Raw genomic sequence first — 22,265 nt, 5'->3', positions numbered from 1 at the left:
AAAGCTGAACATCCTTTTGCATGTGCTGTACCAGGTGGCACCTGGAATCTGCAGCCCTGCCCTGGAAGGTTCACATATCTCTGTCCTGTAGCAGTGAGTGGCAGGAACACTGGGAACACACCAAGCTGGCCACAGATATGGTCTAGGGCCACACAGATGGGACAAATAAAGCATCTGACTCAGGAACATTTAATAGAGCAGAGCCTGGCACCAGTGAGACACCAGACCTGAAATATTCAACAAATAAAACTTCCTAAACTCCTGCTTCAGGGCCTCCCTTCATCCCAGGCTGTCCTACAACAACTTCTTTCCCAGACCTCTGGACTACAGCAGAGTTCTCCCAAGCACTGTGAGGAATGTGGGACCAGAGCTGAAGAGCAATGAGGTCAGTACAGAAATGGGTTTGCTGGTTTATTTTGCTTTTATCTTAACTTTTGGAGTAAGTTCAGCCCCTCCCTAGTTAAAAGATCCCCAAGCACAATGGTATAGGCTGAGGCTGCCACGGGAGAGATCAGACCACTGCTTTTCCTCTTTTCTCTTTGCCACAGAAAGACTCATATCATGATGGCAACTCCCTTCTAGAGATGTATAATGCAAACACACACTATTTTTCTTACAGCATAACCACTGTAATTTTCTCCTCCCACCTCTCCTGGGGTAGGAGAGGTGGGAGGAGAAGATTACAGCGAATTCTTAAAGGAGCAAGTGTACATGGAATTAGAAAGTCTTAGTTTTTTTGTATGGGTGCTATCTCAGTGAGAGCAGTGTCCCCAACTTTGCAGACCCATCACTTCCATACTGAAATGCTCTGGGTGGTATCTGCTGGTGTCTGACAGCTGGCAGCATCTATTTATATAATTCCACCAGGCACACTACATGGAGATTTTCAAATACATAAAAACCAGTAAAGCACTTCACTGCCTTCTGAGACTTAGAAAATCTTTTGGAATATGCTGGCTTTCAGATTGGATAGCAAAGCTGCCTTAATCCCCAGATGCACATTAGTTTCTGATCCTTTGCATGCATCTAAACATATTAAGAGACTGTGACACTGAAAGATATAAAATCTTTCAACTACACCAGGACTTTGATCTGTTGGTGCCAGCACTAAAAATCAACCAACTTTTAAAGGTTTGCAAACAACCTTACTTCCATAAATATATATTCCTTAAAATTCCCCTTAAGGATGGAATTTCAGGTAGCACCACTCCAAGGCACCGTGCAATTCTCTTTAGGGAGCTGTGTAGATAGACACTCCTGCACTACAAACAGCATGGGGACACACACGTGTGCCAGCCTGCATGAATTTACACCAGGTCCCACTAAAGCACAGGGGATGTAAAGTGCCCTCCCAAGCCACATCCAGTAAATCTTTATCTTATTTCATTTAAAAGAGTCAACTGAATGAACATGAATGATTTGCTTTATCTAGCAAGTGAGCAAGAAAAAAGTTAAGAGCTGCTTCAAAGAGAAGCAGATTCCTGTGTCAGGGGAATACAGAGCTTTTCCCAGATGTTCAGGGCCTGCTACCACAAGCATCTGCCACCTATAGTGAATTGTAGCTCCAGGCAGTTAAAAAATTTGCAGATTGGTTTCAACAAAGTGCATATTTGCACCTTGCCCTAAATAGAAGTGAGCAGAAAAACATGGGTGCCAAACATCTTGCCACATTTATACAATGGTAGCAACTAATGGGCTGTTTAGCTGAGATGCATGTGGCCACTCAAGCTTACAGCAGAGGCCAGTGGTGGTGCCAGTTCAGAAAGTCCAAACCTGTAAGTCTGGTCAGCCCCAGCCTCCCTTTGTGCTCAGCCTGCTGCCCTGGGGGATGTTCTGGCTCTGGGCTGTCTCTCAGCACAGGAATGGCTGGCACTGACACAGCTCACAGCCATCAGAGATCCATAAAGTCACAGATGCAAAGCAGAAGTGAGGTCCAAATTCTGATTTAGTATTTCTCACCAGCTCGGATATGTTTAACCACCAGGCTCAGATCTGTTTCTCCTTTAGAACTATTCAAAGGACTTGGACTTGTAGCTTGTCACAGGCAGTTTATTCTGGGCACAGACTGCAAGGTGAGGTAAGAAAGTCACTGAGCAAGTAAAACAAGGTATGATGCTCCTTTGGCATAAGGATACTGCAGAAGTGTTGTAGATCTGATGGCCAGGTAGTCAATGGGAGAAGAGAAGCCAACCTCAAAGTAGAGCTCCAAATCCACAGCAGTAAGATAATCCTGGCACACAGGCCTACATCTAGATGAAATTTTCTGAGTGAATTTGGCTCACCAGTAACAACATTATTAAGTGTGATTAATTATATTTCTGATTTTCAGGTTTTGTTACTGAAGAAGTTTCAGATGGCCACAGGAACAAGGGCTGGCATGTGGGATCCATGGAATGATGGACTGCAGCTCTGAGCCTGAGGGCAGCACCCTGCACATGTGCTCCTTTAGAGCATGGTCTCCTGTTCTCAGCTATCTCCTCCTGCTTTTCCTCCAGGCCCAGTGGTATCACTTTTATCTCCAGGAAGCTGCAGAGAGCTGTCTCTCATTCTGGAGAATCAGGCAATGCAGTGGAAGCAATGGTAGGAAAGGCTGGGTATGGGCAGCACAGCCTGCCCACTGCTCTGCAAATTGTCCCCTCCCTTGACACCTACACCACCACCCTGCACACACCTCAGGGAGGATCTTGGAGGCAGCTGACAAAAACCATCCGGGTGAAGAAACAACACCACTCTCAGCTATGTGGCAAGTCTGCCCTGAGCAGAGGAAGGGGCTGTTCAAATTCCTGCCCTGACAACACTGGCTGGCTGTGCAACACCCCAGAGGCTGTGGCACGAGGGATCTCAGAGAGATCAGACCACATTTCTGACTGTAACCAGTAACAAGACCCGCAGCGAGTTGTTCCATTAAACCACAAGGAACAGAATGTTTCATGCACCTGCTGAGGAAGATGTTACTTAAATCTGTAGCTAGATGCACACACATTTGCACTGACTGACTACAGGTATATACAAACTGGCAGTGTCTCTGGCTTCTGGAGGGCCACCAAGGTGCACTTGTGACTTAAGGAGCTTGATCATCCCCCTCTCTCCCTTCTTTCAGGGCCTCAAAGGAAGCATTTCTCACTGTCATCACACCTAATAAAAATCTGGTTTGTTAATTTTAAATTATCAAAATATATTTTGTAAAAGTAATGAGATGATATAAGCCCACTTGTTCCAACATACACACAATTTGGTTAAAAGAAAATGGTTTAAGAGATAGAGACACACAGAGTTAAAAGATTTTCTAGTCTTCATGCTAGAAAGGATTAGAGATAAATATGGGTCTTTAAGAATCCCCCAGCATGGGTCAAAAAAACCCAAAACATTTCAGTGTGGCAACTTCCCCTTTTTACATGACCACCTTCATGTAAAACAGATGTCTAATGCAGGTTTGCAGAGGTGAACTTGCTCTGGCATGGAGTTTCTGACAATAGAAAAACAAAATCTTTCCTCCCCTCTTGTTTCAGAGGTTTCAAGCACCAGACCAAGGCAATGCCTATAAGTGTTTGGGAAGATCTGGGGAAGTACTCACAACTGAGTGTAGTGGACTTGCAAGCCAGAGTCAGGAAAGCAGGAGGCACCCAGCCTGCCCAGCCCCTGCCAGCCCCCAGCAGCGCTGGCCAAGCCACCTCCAGCCCCCAAGGCAGTGACAAGGGCCCTACTAAAGCTGGCTCTGTCTGGCATCTTACAAATCAACCACCTGGGGAAAAAAAATTATAGAATAGAGCACTTAGTTTATTAGACAGTAATGACAGTGTCAACCTATACAGGCTGGTATATCAATCCTAATTTAAGGAAAGCTAATTAAGTGCAGTGCTCTTTGCATAGCTTCAGGAAGACTAATTAAAGCAGACAAGCATGTCTGCAGAGCAGTTAGTCTTTTTACCTTTAACAGGATCTAAAATAAATGGCTAGTGCAGCAGCAGAGGTAAGATGAGTAGTTTGTTGGTGAGCTGGAATTACCGTCACGGTAATTAAAATGTTCACAGATCACAGGACAGCAACAGCAGTTTGTTTTACTTTGTGCAAATACATACATCTATGTATACATCTATGCTAAGGTATTCACAAGAATCAGCAGAGAAAACACTGCACAGTTGGTGTCTCAGAGATTGGTACAATATATTCATTTTTGCCAGTTAAACTGTTCAGAATTAAACATATCACTTAGTTTAACCATAAAATATGAACACCTACGACATCAGGAGATTACAAATTCCAGTGGTCAGGGCTCATTCTTTGCTCAAGAGAGAGGCTACCTGCATCAGGATAAAGCATTGCAATGGTAAGCCATGGGCTCAGGCAAGGTTTCTGTCATGACCACCCAGCTGGGCAAAGTTTGGGTGTTAACAGTGCAATTTTCTTGCAGCTTGGACAAAAGTGCCAGTTTTGTACACAGTAGACAAAGCAGCACCTACAGATCCTCCTGTATAACTCTTCCCAAGCAGCAGCACATAGATGGGTCAACTCACCAGTGGAGACATGGAGCCCAGATTTTCACCACTAATAAATGCCAAAAATATGAAATACCAGTCCAGAGAACTGCTTGTACCCACTAGAGCACCAGAGAACCAAATGAAGCAAAACATTGTCCTTTCCAGCTGGTGTAACCTTTCACAGCAGGCAGAGGTCTAAAGAAGCAAAGTATGACCCAAATGTTCAGGAACCAGGCAAAGCAGAGGATGGAGGAATTTCACCCCAGGCAACACAAGCACAAGTCAGCTGGCAGCCAAACCATGTCCATGCTCCTATGTGATACAGATCACCACTCCTGGTCCTGGCAGCAGCCACCACCTTCTCAAGTCACTCGGGCTGAAGACCCAGCTTTGGCATTTGTCTGAACTTGGACTGCTCAGGAACAAGGCTGTGGGCAGAGTTTAGACTGTCAAGTCTCACGAGAGAAAAAGAGAGAGATTCTTTGCAAGAAAATCAAAGCACCTAAGGAAGGTGCTGAGCACGGAATCACTGGAAGTCTTCAAACAAGAAATCCAGACACAGGGGCTGGAATAGAAGGAAATGGAAGGGAAGTGAATGAAGTGGAATAGAACTATTTCAGTTGGAAGGGACCAACAACAATCATCTGGTCCAACTGCCTGACCAATTTAGAGCTGACCAAATTAAAGCATGTTGTAGTTAAGGACTTTGTCCAAATGCTTGTTAAACACTGACAGGGTCTGGGCATTGACCACCTCTCTAGGAGACCTCTTACGGTGTTTTACCACCTTCTTGGTAAGAAAGGCTTCCTAATATCCAGTCTAAACTTCCCCTGGTGCAGCTTTGAACCATTCACACACGTCCTGTCACCAGGGGAAAGGGATCAGCACCTCCCCTTCCCCGTCTCAGGAAGCTGATAGAATTAAGACACCCGACCTTAATTCACTTATTTACCTCCCCATTCTGACTCCCCTCCCACAGGTACCTTTCAGACCAAAGCAATCTCCTGTGATGTTCACTAGACATTTACAAAGACCAGCACACCCAAAACAACTATGAAAGAGAACAAAGAACACACCACAAGCCTGAAGGTGGCTGAAACCTGCTGTCTGTGAACTCCAGCATTCAAGACTCAACCAGCTCAGTGGCTACACATTGACACCCTGCCCTGCCCCAGGCTCAGCTTCATGACCCACAGTCCCTCCAGTCATCCAAAGGCTCCTGAAGCACCAAGCTGAATCTTTTGCAGAAGCATCAGCCCATTTCCAAAGTCCAGACTGCTTCAGCTGGAGGTGAGACAGGAATGACCATTGTTTATCAAAGTTCCGGCAGTGCAAGCCTTCTTTATACTTGAGTATGTCAATTCTAAGACATTTACAGTACGAGTGACTGCATGTCTAGACACTTGCAGTGCATTTACATTCTTCTAGGGACTCCTTAGATTGTCCTGTTCTCTCCACTTTGTGAATACACACAATAGCCTGCTGGGAGTGAAAGCTCAGCTTCCTGGTTTACACTTATTAACTCCAGCTCAAAGCTGGCATTTCAAAATTAAGCACAGCAAAGGCACTTTTAGAATCTTTAAGCTCTTCAGGTCATTTCTAAGACCCTGCTGAGCACCATCTTGCAAAAGCTAAGCCAACACCATTTCTCATAGCTGGAAACAGTTGTTTTAATTTGGGAACAGGCATCCTAGAGCTGTCAACTCACTCCAGTGAATGCCACTAACATTTTTTCACACAACAATCCAATTGTTATGGCAACCACAAAAATCAATCTTGTTCTTCAATCACAAGTAAACCCAGCTCGACCACAGTGTCGGCGCAGGTTTGTTACAAAGTGCAAATAAGCACAGGACCAATTCTGCCAATATTCATCACTCAAATCGGGATGAAGCACCCTTTCTCCAAGAGAAATTTCAGAGACCAATCAGTGCCTGAGCATTTGAGATTTCAACATCTCACTCCTAGAGACATTTATTACTTGTAGTGTCTACCACATTTGTCACACTTGATGCTGGCAGATTTTAGTTAAAACCCAAGAGTGGCTGCTTCCAAGACAGCCTCTTAAAAGGAATATATTTTAAAAATATGCCTGCAAGAGAAGTACCCTGACAAATCTCTGATGGCATTCTGAATGCCCTGTAACAGACTGACAAAGATACTTGACACATCACAAAACTCTTTTGGCATGGTGCATAAATTTCAAAATTAACTAAAATTATAAAATAATTGGAAGCAAAAACTAATCCCTCCAAACACTAAGCATTATAAACCCCCCAAAAATCCAGCAGAGTTCAAAATGCATTGAAAGCCCAACTTCCAACCAGCACTACTCTTTTCAATTTCTCTGTGTTTATGTTTTAGCTAAATGTCCTGTCCTGGTTCAGAAAACAGACCTCAGTCCAAGAAAGCAGCTGACAATGACTCCTGGTGTATTACACATCTACAATAAACTTTTACATTTTCACCAGGGACTGTTCACTGGATTGCCGAACCACAATCAATTATTCTTTCTATTTATTCTTCTATTATTTCCTCTATATTTATGGCCTCCAAGTAAGAGGGAAGACAGAAAAAAAGAGCACTGCAGTCTTATACCTATATGGCTTGAAAAGCCAACATATTTATAAACGAGATCAGAGTCTCTGGGAGGCCAAGTACCAGCAGTATTTCCTACAAGTCATGCTGTAATTGTGCCACAAATATAATGAGTTCTCTCCACCACCACTATCCCACGCAAGAAAGCAAAGTGTAATTGAAAATGCACTTGCATTATATAAACTACTTTAATCATAGATGCACAGGGCTTGAAATGGAAGAGACATTAGGTCATCTGGCCCCCATAGGTCAGAGCCAGGCTGCTCATGACAATACATTTGCAAGGACTTCCTCCTGTATGGTATCAAGCATCTTTAGTGATGGAGTTTCCAGCCCTTTCTTCAGCTGTCTACACTACAGTCTATTTTGGGTTGGACAGGAAAGGTTTCCTCTGTTTTACCTTACTTGTCCTCATAACACTCCTTTTTATCCTCCCGCCATCGTAAATGACTCTCATTTTTTCACATATTTTTAACTATCAACTACTATATCTTTCACAAACTTCTAGTTCCAGTGTTGGCAGATACACATTGAACAGTTAATCCTTCCTTGTAAATCAATCCCTTATCTCCCAGAATATTTTTGCTAGTCTTTTCCAAACTGTCCCACTTCTAATCCATGCTGTGATTATCTCCAGGACAGCTCTGCCTCGTACACTTGCATTTGGACCATCTCTATTATGGTTTATGGGTTGTTTGGGTTTTTTATGGAGTGATCTGAGAATAACCTGGTAACAAAGATCCAATCACCCAAAAAGGGAGAGAGATGGACAGCGTTCTTCAGATGTGGAACCACAAGGAAAATATTGTTTCTTGTAATGACCAGCCTGTCCTAGTGATCAGCTCTGAAATAGCACAGCAGGGATACACCACCTCACTGACTGGAGTAGTTCTGGGTTTCCTCAGCTACAGCACCAGAGACAGATGCTTGTGCTGACACAGGAGTTGGACACTTCATCTCTTGTCCACCCAGTGCTATCTGACCTGTAGTGAGAGCAGGGCACCAGCCAAGGACTGTGATATCAAGTAAAGAGGCAGTACTTGGCACACCTGAACTGCACCACTTAACATAAATAAACATGAGAGGATATGGCACTTTCCTCTGCTCATTGTGATCCAGTGGAATCCAGTAAGAAAAAGAGATAGAGATTTTATCCTCATCTCCTCCTGTTAGTCCCTCCTCTTCTCTCCATAAAATAAGTATCCAGGCAAGAACAAGACTGTATGTATAACAATCTAGATGCAAAAGTTACTGTTTTCCCCAACTAAACAGATTTCTGACAAAGCAAGGTTAGGTGTGATGGCCTACAAGATCAGAAAGTAAAAATCCTGTCCAACCACACACCACCAATTCTGCTTGAAGCTGCACTTTCAATGATCCCATAACCTTCCTATAAGGAAAAAGGTCAAGTTGTCCTGTGTCTATGTACACCAGGCAATCTGAGAGTGCAGACCATGCATAATTTTGTTCAAAACAGGGTCACCATAATTTCTGTAGCTATACCATAGTAGAAAATGTTATGAAAGCAGAGAGGAGGACTAAAAGAAGCCAACCAGAAGCAAGGAGCTGAATCACATCACCGTCAATAGCGCCTTGAGCATATTTACTCAAGAGTTTTACTTACTCAGCTAAGGGCAGAGAAAGGAGCTAACAGGATCTCTCCTCATCAGTCCAACAATGTACAGTCACCCAGACTGCCTGGAGAGCAGAAGTACCCACAGCAGGTACAGTCATCATCACCAGGTTCTGGAATCAATCCTATTATAGATGAACTGGATCTGATATGCTTAGACACCACTGAGTAATCCTTTGTATGTCACCTATCTATGGAGAACATTTAATCAGTCACAGAACAGCTTAGTGAGAGAGCAGAGATCATAATCTGGTCCTTCCCATGTCTCCACTGCAAGATAACAGTTAGTTCTGCAGAAATGTTGCTTTATACATGTGCTAAACAAGTAATTTCTCAGTTTCCATCAGAAAACAGAGCATTTTTGCATATCCTATTATAGCTGAGTAAGACTTGCTCTACTTAACACTAGCTTTTTGTAGTGGAAAATCTCCAGGAAACAAGCAGTTTAACGATGTTTTATCTGCCCTGCACTCATTCCTAACTAAAGTTGTCCACCTGCCTTGGAAAGACATCTGTTTCAGAGGCTGACTGCTTTCCTCCAACACCCCTTGCACAGCTCAAGGCTGCCATTTTTACCATCACATCTAATTTTATCAGCCAATAATCTCCTTGGTCATCTACAGCAAATACCATGCTGTCAAACCCTCACTATACACAGTGCTAATTCCTGTTACCAGCTGTAACACTCCTTGAGAAAGAAATAAATGGAAAGTAGAGCTGCAGTGCAGTGCAGGTACTAACAGTGCTGCAGAGCTTCCCTCCCCAGTGGGCACAGGGATACAGCAGAGCACCTCTGCTTTTCTTCCCTTATCAGCCAAAGGGAGGATGCCACATTTCAGAAGGGGCAGCCAAAATTACAAATCTGGCTTTTAACAACTTGGATCAGTTGGAATTTAGGTCCTGTGCAGAAATACCAAGACGCAAATTTTAACTGAAAGCTTCATTGCATTCATTTGCCTGCAAGTGCAAAGCTCAGTAACTCTGTGCCCTGCAAGGGAAGCAAGTGAGCATTAATTGTGTCCTGCCAAGGCAGTGGATCCTGGCTGGCCCCTCTGCTGCCCTTTTAGCCTTGTGGGAGGAACAGCCGCTCACCCCGCCATTCACAGGGACCTCAACACAGAAACGGTCTGATGGGGATCTCATGAGGGAAAAAGGGAAAAACAGAGTCCTGCACACAGGGAGGAATAACCCTGTGCACCAGTACAGACTGGGGAAGAACCAGCTGGAAGGCAGCTTGGCAGAAAAGGATGTCCTGACGGACAAGTTAAACATGAACCAACAATATGTCACTGTAGCAAAGGCGGTCAAGAGTCTCCTGGGCTGCACTGGGAGCGGTGTTGCCAGAAGGCCAAAGGATGCATTCCTTCAATCCTTCTCCTCTGCTTGGCACCAGGGAGACCACAACTGGAGTGCTGTGTCCAGTTCTGGGCTCCCCAGAACCAGGGAGGTATCAACATAGTGCTGCAAGTTTGCTGAAGCGCCTCGATGATGATGAAGGAATCAGAGCATCCAACCTACAAGGAGAGGCTGAGAGAGCTGGGACTGTTCAGCTTTGAGAAGGCTCAGGCAGGGAGAGTTTTTCAATGTGAAAATACACCTGATATAGGGAGCAAAGAAGACAGTAAGACAAATTCCACCAGTATCCAACAGGACAAGAGACAATGGGCACAAAACACAGGAGAATCTATTTGAAGGAAAAACCGCACGTTTTTCTGAACCCCACAACTTGTTCCTCAGAGGGATTGTGGAATCTTCATCTTTGGAGTTATCCAAACCCCAAATGGGCACAGCCCTAAGCAGCCTGCTCCAGCTAACCCTGCTTTGAACAATGGGGTTGGAGTAGATGATCTCCAGAGCTGCCTTGCAAGCTGAACAATCTGATGATTCTTCAGAGTTCAGCCCTACTCAGCTGAAGTCAGTCAGTTTCTGCTCCTCAGAACACATCCATCTTGTAGATATTTCAGAGTTCCCTGCCACAACACCCTTTCTCTGCTCAGTATTTTTAGCTCATTGTTTTGTATTTTGCCAGCTGAGAAACTGCAGTTTGTAATTTTACCTTCAGCTTCATATTTCTTCTTAAAAGTGAATACAATGTCCTGTTTATAATAATAAAATCACTAGTTGGCAGGATGACATCAAATGGAAAAAGAGAAAGCAACTGGAAAATTTAGAGCAAGCAATTTTGAGTGCCAAGTTTCACATTTGTAATAGTCCAGCGGAGGTCAACAAGCTCACTTATTATTAGGCAAATGGTAAAGAAATAGATATCCTCTAGTTCTTCCATGTTAAACTATATAAACCATCTCTACTTGAACAGGTTCTAACACTTTCCAAAAAAGTGATGTTATACATTTTCCACAGTAACACCAACAATGGGAGACAAGCAAAAGGCAGAATTGTTTTGCAAAGAACAGCCTTTTTTCTCTCTCCAATATTTAGGTTTTTGTTTCCCACTATGATTGGACTTTCCTGGCTTTACTTTCTTGTCCCAGTTAAGCAGTAAAGGAAACAAAAAGATATGAATGAAATTAGAAACATTTGGAATGAGTCTTAGAAAGAGCTTTTGGGTTTCTTAGATTCCTGGCTAGACCTCTTCAAATGGCCTCCTCCTCCCTCTGCCCCCAGCTCCTGCACCCACCTTTGAAATTTCCTTCTTTGCCCTCACCCCTCTTTTCTTCAGGGGCTACATTTTGTCCCAAAGCAAACACGGAAATGAAAATTACATGTTGTAACACTGGAAAAGACCGGAAAGTGGTTGAAACTTTGCACCCATCAACATTTGTCTCTATGACATTAATCCTCCAATGTTTCTCTAAAAGCAGAAACCAAACACTTCTGAAACTCCTAATGAAACAAATACCAATTCCAGTCAACCTGAATAATAAAATGAGCTCTCCAGTCCTATCTGTATTATCATATTTAAAGTCTCTAGAAGAGAAGTTTCCTCAACCACACATTCTGATACTTCATGAACCTTCATGCTTGCTGTGAAGTGCAACTGCAGGAGGCAATGCCAACACCTATTACTTGCCTAATGCTTTTCATTAGAAGTTTTGGGTGCTCTTTAGAAACAAGTAGGCTGGAAATGCCTGTGAAATACTTGTCTAATTTTACAAATAAACCCATGCATGTGAGAAACAGATGTCCATGGCAAAACTGTGCAAAAGTGGCAGAGCAGAGTGTCAAGCCAGCTAAATAATTTCAAAGCCATCCACAAGGTTTGGATCTTTTCTGCCTTAAGTAATACTGAAATATTATGTAAACCTTTCTTTGTGAGCTATTACTGGAGAAATGAGGGAAAAAAAGATCTCTTGGAAGCAATTCTACACAGGCTGTGTAGGTGAGATCACAGCTGCTATCCAAATAGAATATGCATGGCAAGAACAGGCTTCCTGTAAAACTGAAAGACCTGCAGGAAGATCAAGAACATATTTACAAGATGGCATGGATAAAATGTCTTTCCCTCTTGCCCAGCCTCAGCAGCTTGGTGAGACACATTGTCTCACTTCCATCTATAACCACACTCACAAACACCTCTGGTGCAGAGCCCGTCTCTCCACACTCCATGCTCTGACTCCCAGGCCACACCTTGGACACTGGTCAGAACAACACACAAATTGCCTTTTGAGGAGGAAATGGTCACTTCCCAAGATGAAAGGAAACAAGGAGAAGTTACCTCAGGAAGAGGAAACACACAAAAATACAAGACATTTTTTGGGTCTCAGTTCCAAATCCCACAACTTTTATACATGACACTGGAAAATTTACAGCCCTGTGTTACAGAACTGCAAAGGATTTACTAGAAGTGAAAGTACTTTAAGCTAAACGCTAACGTGTTTACTCTAGTCAAGCGAGCAACGTATAAACTGATTTAGGATGAGCTATTTACAAGTGTTAACAAGTGTTCTGTTTAGGAGAAAAAATGAACTTTTATTTCATTGTAGCTAATTTATACCATACTCTCAGACTACTGTACAGTAATCTGGGAAGCCTGACAGATCACCATGCACAAAGTACAGCAAAGATGGGCACTCACAGAGACAGGTGTGTGAGATCCCCAGGAAAACAGGGCATAACTCAGATGTGCACCCAGAACAGACAGCCAGGCTCAGGTGTGTTCCCCTGGATGCCACCCTGGGCCATGTGTCAAAAACAGGGACTTGTCAAAAACAGTCTCAAGGTCTTCTGGTCTCATCCATCAGAGTTGCCAGCCAGGTCTCCAACTACCTGACACCCTCTCCCTACAATTCACACTGCATTTACCAATAAAAGTCATCTTTTTCTGGGTAGACAAACCCCTTTCTACGACAAAACTACAAGGAAGACTCACCTGTATTTTACTTTCCATAACTAGAAGTATCATTTTATTTCCATATGTGTTTAGACCACTGACTGGTTAGTCAGCAGTGTGGCAGTTGACATTAAAAGGATTAGCAAATTAAGCTCAAATAATTGTCTTAAAAAATTTGACCGTTAAATGTTTATATTTGAGAGGATCAAAAGGAAATCTACTTTGTAGTGTGCACTGTGGTCAGGAAGGGGCAGAGAGGGATTTAAATAGCTTAACCACAAAACTGTTATCACCTTGATAAGTCCCAGTGTAATAATTCAGCAATAAAAGCAAGAAATGCACTTGGAATTTGTTTCCAAAACTGACTGTCTGATTGGAGACAAGTCAAGCTCTTTATTTGCTTAAAAGAACTCGGTCAGAAGAAACAGAGAAGGCTACTGAACTGTAGTCAAGAATATAAAAATAAGCACTTTCAAGTGACATCTGAATGGCAGTGTTCAGTATCTACTTTTTTTTTTTATGCTACCTGAAGCCTGCAGTCTGGATCTGGTATCTGAGTGTTAGCATTAGTCAATCAGGAGTGTGATTCTCTGCTGAATTATTCCACTGCATGGCAGTGGAAATCCAGAAAGCTGAAACAGCAAGGAAGCTGCAGGCTCCAGAGCAGAATTAGGTCCAAAGTAATACCTGGAGTACAGGTACAGCTGCAAATACATTTTCAGCCTTGAAATAAAAATGGCTGCAGTTTATCAGCTTATCTGCTCCAATTGCTAATGTCCATGCCAGTAACACAGACAAATGAAGAGGAAGAGGAGCTTGCTGCATATATACAGGGGCTTGTACCAGTGCAGTGTCCAGAGGAATCAGCCTCCTAGGGCTGCTGCACCTCAGCATTACACAAGACTGCAATGACTCTGCCACCTCAGTTGGGATGCTCCAGCATAAGCAAGGCTGGAAGCAAAACACATTGTGTCTTCTTAATAATGTATTTATTGTTTGCCTGCATCACCCTTCATTGCAAAGTGAAGTTCTAAACAAATAATTTTTCTTTGGTCTTTAAATCCTTCCTAGTAAGGATGTCTCTAAAATCTGACACTTAGAAGTGCAGCAAATCCACTAGTTTTGGGTAGTCCAGCAATGTCAATGTCTGCCACTCAACAGGCTGTGGAGTTCCTGAAAGCTGGCTGAGAGCATCACTACACTGCAGGGATGTGAGACTAATGTGGATGCCTAATTAGGATGGCTCATGTGAGGGAGCTGGACAGCCTTTATCTGTCTTAAGTCTCAGAGTAACAACATCCTAGGCCATTGATTTGCCAGGCATTCAGAAAATCTCTACTATAAAACTACCACTAAAATGCATAATACATTCCAGACAAAAACACAAAGCTTTCAGATTAGGTGCTGAACACCACATTTTCAATAGTTCTTTTGAGAAAAAGCCTCTCTGCCTCACAAATACTTCTCCAAATAACTGATCTTCTGGGTTTGTCAGTACTTTCAAAAGTAGTTTCTTTCTATGCTTTCTAGCACAAGCAAGGTATAACATGGTACATGTAATGAAGTCAGTGCCTTTACAAAATGTGATGGAAGCAAAACAAAACAGCACAACCCTGCACCAACCCAAGGAGTGTCAGACCATGGTTTTTGTTGTTACCTTAAATCTCTTCTTTTGGCCAGCTCTCCTGGTGATATAACCCAGGGCAGGTTCTGGGGAAGACATTCCAGGACTTCAGGGGAAAAGTCAGAGAAATCCACACCGTACTCCATCAGGATGCCTTCTGATTCTGGCTCGATCTCTCCGGCCTGCCCAAGACTTTTGCACAACTGCCTGCAGAAAGAAAGGGATGCTTTTTTGAAGTGTGTAATTACTATTGTCATGTTGTTACTGTCCCCACAGAGAGGCTGCTGAGCACTCAAATACACTCTTTCACCCAGTCACGTCTCCCTGAGTTTTGGCAGAGGACTTAGCAGGAATTTGGACCATACTATGACTTGTGTCTGCTGGAGATGCAAAACACTCACCAGGCACTACCCTGGGCTGTTTTTGTGTATCTCATTTGAAGTAGATGTTTTAAATTATTAGGTTTTTGGAAAGGTAAGAAAGCTTCCAATTTTAGAGAAAAATGCATCCAACAGGGATAAGAAAAGCACAGCCATCCACAGAGGCAGCTCTAGTGTTACATGTGGCTGCCTCAAGACCCTCCCTCCTCACCTCACCACTGAAAAAGGTGACTCACCTCTACTACCAAAAATGAAGAACAGATTCACACGAAATACCAAACAGCTCCACAGGGAGCTCAATACTCTGCTCTCCATCCCAAAGGATGCACACCTCTGCCTGGGCAAAACAATGCCCTGTGAAGACAGAGGTGTGAAGAACCCACCCTGCCTCCCTTACAGGAGTCACACAGACATGCCCACACATCATCTTTCCAACCATTTTCCAGGCTCCTTCCAGGACCTCAGCATTTCCAGTCATTTGTTCCTCCTCTCATGGCTAAGCAGAAGACTCTGCCCCCAGAGCTAACTGGAGAGGAGCCAACAATCTAGAACCAAGTCACAGACAGAGGAAATTATCCCCCCCAGGCTAACAGTGCTTGATGAAGTACTCTGTACATATGTGGATGAGGTTGCTGCTCTGTTATGCTTGGAGAAAGTTTCCACCTGCTCCAGTGCAAACCCCAGCATGGATCTGTCCAACAGCTCTGGTGTCCAGCAAGGCTCAGCTCTGCACAGTCAAACCAGGACTCCAAAGGAGAGAGACATTTGTTCCCCCTCCAGCTGATTACAAATATCCCATGAGAACCCATGCTACATGGTGGCTCCCCCTGTCCCCCTTCTCACCTTTAGATTGCTCTACAGTACACAGAGTTAAATTACTTTTTATTTTTTAATATACTGCCATTAGGCCTATGCACATTACAGTCAACAGAGATAATGTTCCTGACCCAAGAAGATTACAACTGAAATTAAGGCAAATCCATCAAAATATGACACAAAAGAGAGGGGTAATAACACAGCATAAAATCAGCCACTCTAATAAGGGTTTTTACACTGCATAAAATACATAATCATTATATTGATCCTTCTGCTTTAATTCCAATGAGTGAGAACAGACACTAATTACTTTCCTAAATTGGGGCCGAAACAGTGCTCTTGTTATTTGGACAAGCAAGACGGTCTCAAGGCTTCAAATGTGCCATAAACCCACAGAACAAACCCCAAACTCTCAGCCCAAGCAAGCCCATCTTCTTTATGGGAGCAAAGCTCTTTCTTCACAACGGGAAGGGCTATGTAATAAACCTGTCACATGGTGTAATATGCTGGAAAGGATTGCCCGCTTCATGGTGTGGTAAATTGTAGAGTTCACATAGTCTAGCTTTAAAATAAAAATGAAAACAAGGATAAAAGATATTTCCCTTTATTGTTTCAATTTTATGTACAAACTGTATGGCAGAAATACGTGAGCATTTGGCATCGTGGCCGAGTTCTCTCTTCCTGCAGCTGGGTCCCAGTCTAATCCTTATTTTAATGTAAATAAATGAGGCATCAGTTTTATCTCCCTCTCTCTCAGCAGTAACAATAAAACAGAGAAATCACCACTTCATTTCCAACGTCTGGTGCGGAGCTGGGACTGAGCAAGGACGAGCCTGTGGGTCCGCACACCCACCAGCACTGCCAAGGATGGAAAAAACAAAACAGGAAAAGAGAGGACTCATTACCCTACCCAGCAGAAATGTCAAGAACTTGAGTCTTAGGTGCCCCTTCTCTTGGTAGGGCAGATCTGGGAAGTGCACTGGGAGGGCAGTTGGACATCTGCAGGACAAGCCATGGAAAGCACCTCTGAATGCCAGAGTGCTTTCCAGCTTGGTCTTGAAACCCATGTTCCTCTTGATCCGTTTACTGAAATTAGATTACGAACCATAAGGGGTTTACCCAGAGGTTTGATATAGGACTAATATTTTTTTAATAGTAATTAACATTTGATTTACAGTGTTCCAGGGAACATTTCCCAAGTACCTTGAAATAAAAAGTGTATAACTGACTTTAATTGGGGCCATGTTACAGTCACACAGGCATGATGACTTGCATCAGAGCAAAATCTGACAGGACAGCATGTGATCAAAGGTAATGCATATAGGATCACCGATGGCCCCGGAGTAACAGCCAGGCTGCAGAATCATTCCTGGGGCTCCTCGGCCACCAAGGGTAACAAGAATAGTTCAAGAGGCTTATAAACAACCAGGGGCACTGGGCCCAGCAGCACTCAGACATTCACTCCCAGGGAGTCACGGCGTCTGTGACACCCTGGGCTTGCGTGCATCTCTTTTTTTTTTAAATGTCAAAAGGTAAAAAAAATGTTACAATGGTTACAGATGTAAACATTTCTTCTCTGTGACGCTGATGGGGGAGTGTCACCTTGAATTCCTTGAATACCCCTGGATTAATGTCAGACACGGTGGTAGCGTGCACTGACTGGAACATGCCATGGTTGGGGCAGAACAGGGTGTTTCTCCAAATCAGCCATAGCTGCAGGATCACTGAATTGCTCCAAAGTGCCCACTCACCAGAGTCTAACCTGCTGTGGATTTGCATCTGGGCAGAGCCACCCTCAAGCTGCCATCTTCCCTCTCATGGTGACACTCACCACATCTCTTCAGCCACCCACCTCTAGGAACATCTGAGCTCTCTCCACTCCATTTCAACTCCACTGAGCTGAAACTGGCCAGTATATTCAAAGGTTACATGATAAGAACTCTCCAAAAAGACAGAGCAGGATTACATAAGGCTTGTTTCCTTTGAAAAGCCAGGCAGGCTCCCAAACTAGAGTGAATAACTTCCATTGGGAACTTAACATCCTTGCTCAGTTTCTCCTGGAGCAGATTTGTCCACAGTCATCCTACATGGAGCAGTAGGAGAACATCCCACACATAAGCCAGCAGCCCTTAAGAAGGCTTGTACAGAAGAGGTGACAAAGAAGCAAAGAAGCTCCCCTAGGTGCTCCCACTGCCCAGGGCCCAGGGTTCACAGGCAGAGCTGCACAGGCTTGAGGAAGGCCACAGGTGCCAGTGGAGACGGTGAAAGGGCAGCAGGGCTGAGCATCAGAGGGACACAGAGCTGTGCCAAGGAACCTTGAGAGCACAGTCCAGCCCTGCCCCACATCACAGAGCTGCCTTCCCTCTGCTGCCAGGCTGTGCCCATCAGAGCACAGGGGCAGCGTGGTGCTCCCAACATGGATGGGGCCGTCCCACACGGTGATTAATTGTGCCAAGGGAACAAAGCTTTACTGAGGGACACTCCCATCTGCAAAAAGGTGTTCTTTCAACAGAACTACACTGCTCTGTTGAGAGGATTGGACCTTCCCTTGAGCCTTACAATGAACTACCCAAGATATCTGGTTATTTCCCCTCACATAAAATGCACTTTGGAATTTAAAACAAAAACAAAACAAAACAAAATAAGCAAACAAACAAACACCAAATAAAATGCCAGAGATGAAAAGAACTCAAGCCCCTCAAATGGCTTTGGAAACAGCAGCAAGTGAAATAACACCCTGCAACATTTCATTTTATTGCAAAAGCTGGAACAAATCATGTCACCTTGACAGACCAATATCTAAGACCCTGAGCTAGAATGGCCACAAGCCCAAAGTGACACAGAGGGAGTCAGTGATTCCATGCTTTCCTATTAGTCGGGGTTTTTTAATAGTCTCATTCATCATCATATGTGGGGACGAAAAATAAATCCACCTTAACCATCTGCAAAAGTGCAGAGATGTCTGGACTAACACTCCAAACAACCCTGGACTCCAACACCGAAAAAGGTCCCCGGAAAATATCGGTACATGGCAGCATTTGCAATATTTATCTGGAAAAGGAGAATGTTTTGGAGCTCACTTGTTTTACCTGATACCTGAAGCAGTTACCTGGCATTTCACTGCCACGGTAAAGTCACTTCACATGCAGGAGGGAGCACAGCAGCTCAACTCAGGGCATAGCCAGCATGACCTGGAGCCAGGAGCTCCTCCTCACTCCTTCCCAGCATAGTCGGGGTGACAGGGTGGCCTTTGGAGGGGACAGTGCCACGCTGGTGACCACCAGGTGGCAATCATGACACAGAAACACACCCCCCTCCCCAAGGCGACCTCCGGGGACTCTCAGGTTGCCCCAGTGCAGGTGACCACCCAGGTAGCCAATGCCACCACCAAACTCTTGGCAGGGCCATCTCACTTCTCTACCCACACGTGGTCACTGTGAAGATCAATCTGTGTCATTAACTGTGCTTGGAAACCTGGCACTGAACTGCCCAAGGGAAAAGGAAAGCCAAGAAAGGTGCATGACCAGTCTGGGAGAGTTCAGCTGCAGGATGGAGAGTACCTGGAAACACCCAAGGCATCCAGGGCACATGACTGCCAGCTCTGGAGGGAGTTTCCCTTGTCACACTTCCAGCAGACAGTGCAGGGCAATGACCAACAGGCTCTTTGTCCAGACACCTTCAAAACCGTGGTGGTGGTGCCAAAGGCATATCAGGAACTTTGTGGACAGAACTAAGGGGTGCACAAAATTGTTCACAAAACAAAGCACATAAAGAGCTGCAGATCACCTGCTCTTCTCTCCTTCGGGGGGGGGGGGGCATGACCAGCAACACAACTTGTTATAAACAAGGCAAAATGGCTTATAAATGAGCTTATAAATGAGCCCAAAGCAAACAGAATCTTTTGGGACCTTCAAGAGGTTTCCTTGTCTTTCAGTGTTTAAACAAGCATTATTTATGGCTAAAAACAAAAGGGGTCACCAAGGTTTTATGCTCCCATCTCCACTTACTGAAGTACAACCAGCTCCCAAGAGGAAACGACTATGTATGAACACAGTCATGGACATTTTCTTTCCTGACAACACCCTTTACATCTTGGAAACGATCAAACCAGACAGATGAAAATATCCAATATTGTCAGAAGTACAGACTAAAGACACACATATTATCCAATAAAAAATATATTAGCCCATCCTCCTAATTTCCCTTGTTTCTGCTGAAAGGGGGTTGTTCATGACAAGAAGCCAAGCAGTACAATCACCCTCCAGTCTTTTCTCAGTTGGAGTCAAAGAAGACAAAGCAAATCTCTGCCAGTAAGAAACTTATTCTCAGTGAAGTTCACAGCACAGCCAGCCTCTAGTTAAGTGGGGCTCAAAGGGAGGCCACTGCAGTTCATGCACTGCAGTTTATCTAGGAAACACTGAGTGACTTCATGGCTCACGTGGCTCTCAAGGAGCACACATGAAACTTGCTATTACTGGGCACACAAAACAGCTACAACTGATGAACTCTGTGAAATGGGGACCTCAGCTTAGTTTACTTTTAGTCCTAAGACTGATAGATCTGTGCCAACACACTTACTCTTAGAAGTTTTCTCTATGTTTTAAGCTTTACCAGCAGTTTGAGCTGAGAACTCCCAAACCTGCAGTGCTGATACTGCACATGGGCTGTGCTACCCCATCAGAACTGCTTTGCAAGGGGAGGAGAAAAGTTGGACTTTATGAACAACTCCCACTACTGCACATGCTCCAGATTACATCCAGATGCACCTGTAAAATCTGACCACAGTGTGGCCACAGAATTACCTACTCTGGATTACCAACTAAACCAGGACTAGTAAGTATTCTCAAAATAAACTAATAGATTGACCAATGTCCTCCATTTCTTATTGAGACCCATTCAACAGAAACAGTGTGGCCACTCCAGGTGGAAATTTGGCACACTACAGTGGTTCCAAAGAAAAAAGTGAAAATGCTGAAAACCACTGTCTTCCTCATGGAGAGGCAAAATGAACTTGCAATCTGGAGCCAGCCCAGCACAGGCCACTTGTGTAGTGCTGCCTTAAAATTTCCTTCTTCACAGCACTGCCAGCAATTTGAACTCTGGACAGTGATGACTTTATAGTGCCTGATGAAACACACAGAGTGCAACATCCTTCTCACATACTTCAGGAGAAAATGAATCTTCTCTTGATTTCTACTATTCCTCCTTGAACCAATACAACTTTAAAACCACAAAAATCTGTGACTTCTTTCTAATTCTTACCAGCAAAGGCATACAAACTAAAGATGAGCCTCACAGTCACTGATCCTCCCCTGGCAGAAGGGAAATATCTGTACACTGTGTACTACTCTTCTGCACAGGGAGGAAAGACAGAAAGGCTGCCAGCACCCCATGGTGCTTGTGCTGCTCAGGCTGAGCACGTGTGATGTGTGTTCCCCCTAGACCATGCACTCATCAATGCTGTGATGCACCAGCACTGAAGCAAGCACTCAAAAGAAATTAACATTTATGAGATTAACTAGCAATGAGCTGTCCTTCATCCCAACATAACTTATCCACCAGAGGGACACAAGACAAGCAGGTTGTTAACAGATTTGTCTCTACTCTTTGTAACAAACTAAATGAAAACAAGAATTCAAACTAGAAATCTCAGTCACCTCTACTTCCGATGGCAGCCACATACCCTGATGCAAAGTTGCTGTCTTCCTTCCAGTCCACGATGCGACAGATGAAGAGCATCTGTGAATAGGCCTCAGGCTTGGTCACAAAGTCTGGAGGACAATCAGCCAGGGGCACATAGACCCTGGGCACTCTGTGGTCCACAGGTGAGAACATGGCACACCTCTTGAAGAGTTCGCTGTTCCTGTCAGCCAGAAGTTTGATGAAACCTGTAGCTGCTCGAGAATGCTTCTTTTCCAAAATATAGACCACCTGGGGAGGCAACAGTTCCTACAATTAATACCTTCAGAGAAACTTACTTTATTTCGCAGAATAAGGATACACAAAAGGCTCGGCAGAGTATCTGGAAAAGTTGCAAGGCCTATGTCTTGTTTTCCCTGCGTGTATACTTGTGTGTGCATTTTTTAACTGAGTACCTATTTACAATGTATTTTCCTTGCCATCTTGCTCATGGCTATAGAAGAATAAAGTGCTTTCCAAGTGCTAGCTCTCTACAGCAATTTTCTTGATTACAGAACAAAACCAGACAAGAAGCAGATGCTTCCAAATTCAGGGAATTAGCCACAAAATACAAGCAACTCCTGTAAAATCTTTCATTTGTATTCTCGGCCTGTGATTTCAACAGTCAGCACAGAACAGGCCAGTCCAAAAACGGTGCCGCTGGCAGATCCAATGCTAACCACAGGAAAGGATGTGCTGTTGGGAATTTGGCAGTTCTCTCCTTCTCTCTGTGCTTTCTGAAGTTAGGGGTTATTTTACCTTTATA

The 22,265-nt window shown here is 44.0% G+C and overlaps 1 protein-coding gene across 1 annotated transcript in view; it reads right to left on the bottom strand.

Moving 5' to 3' along the window:
* The window catches only part of DIS3L2 (DIS3 like 3'-5' exoribonuclease 2), a 180,675-nt gene that overhangs the window by 89,312 nt on the left and 69,098 nt on the right, over positions 1–22,265 (bottom strand). The window contains 2 exon segments of the mRNA XM_063408228.1: positions 14,658–14,831; positions 21,504–21,751. Coding sequence (XP_063264298.1) covers positions 14,658–14,831; positions 21,504–21,751 — 422 coding nt within the window.

This window comes from Prinia subflava, chromosome 11, assembly GCF_021018805.1.
Source record: "Prinia subflava isolate CZ2003 ecotype Zambia chromosome 11, Cam_Psub_1.2, whole genome shotgun sequence".
Taxonomy (NCBI): Eukaryota; Metazoa; Chordata; class Aves; order Passeriformes; family Cisticolidae; genus Prinia; species Prinia subflava.
Note: the sequence above shows the minus strand (reverse complement) of the source record. Positions and strands in the feature narration are given on the sequence as shown.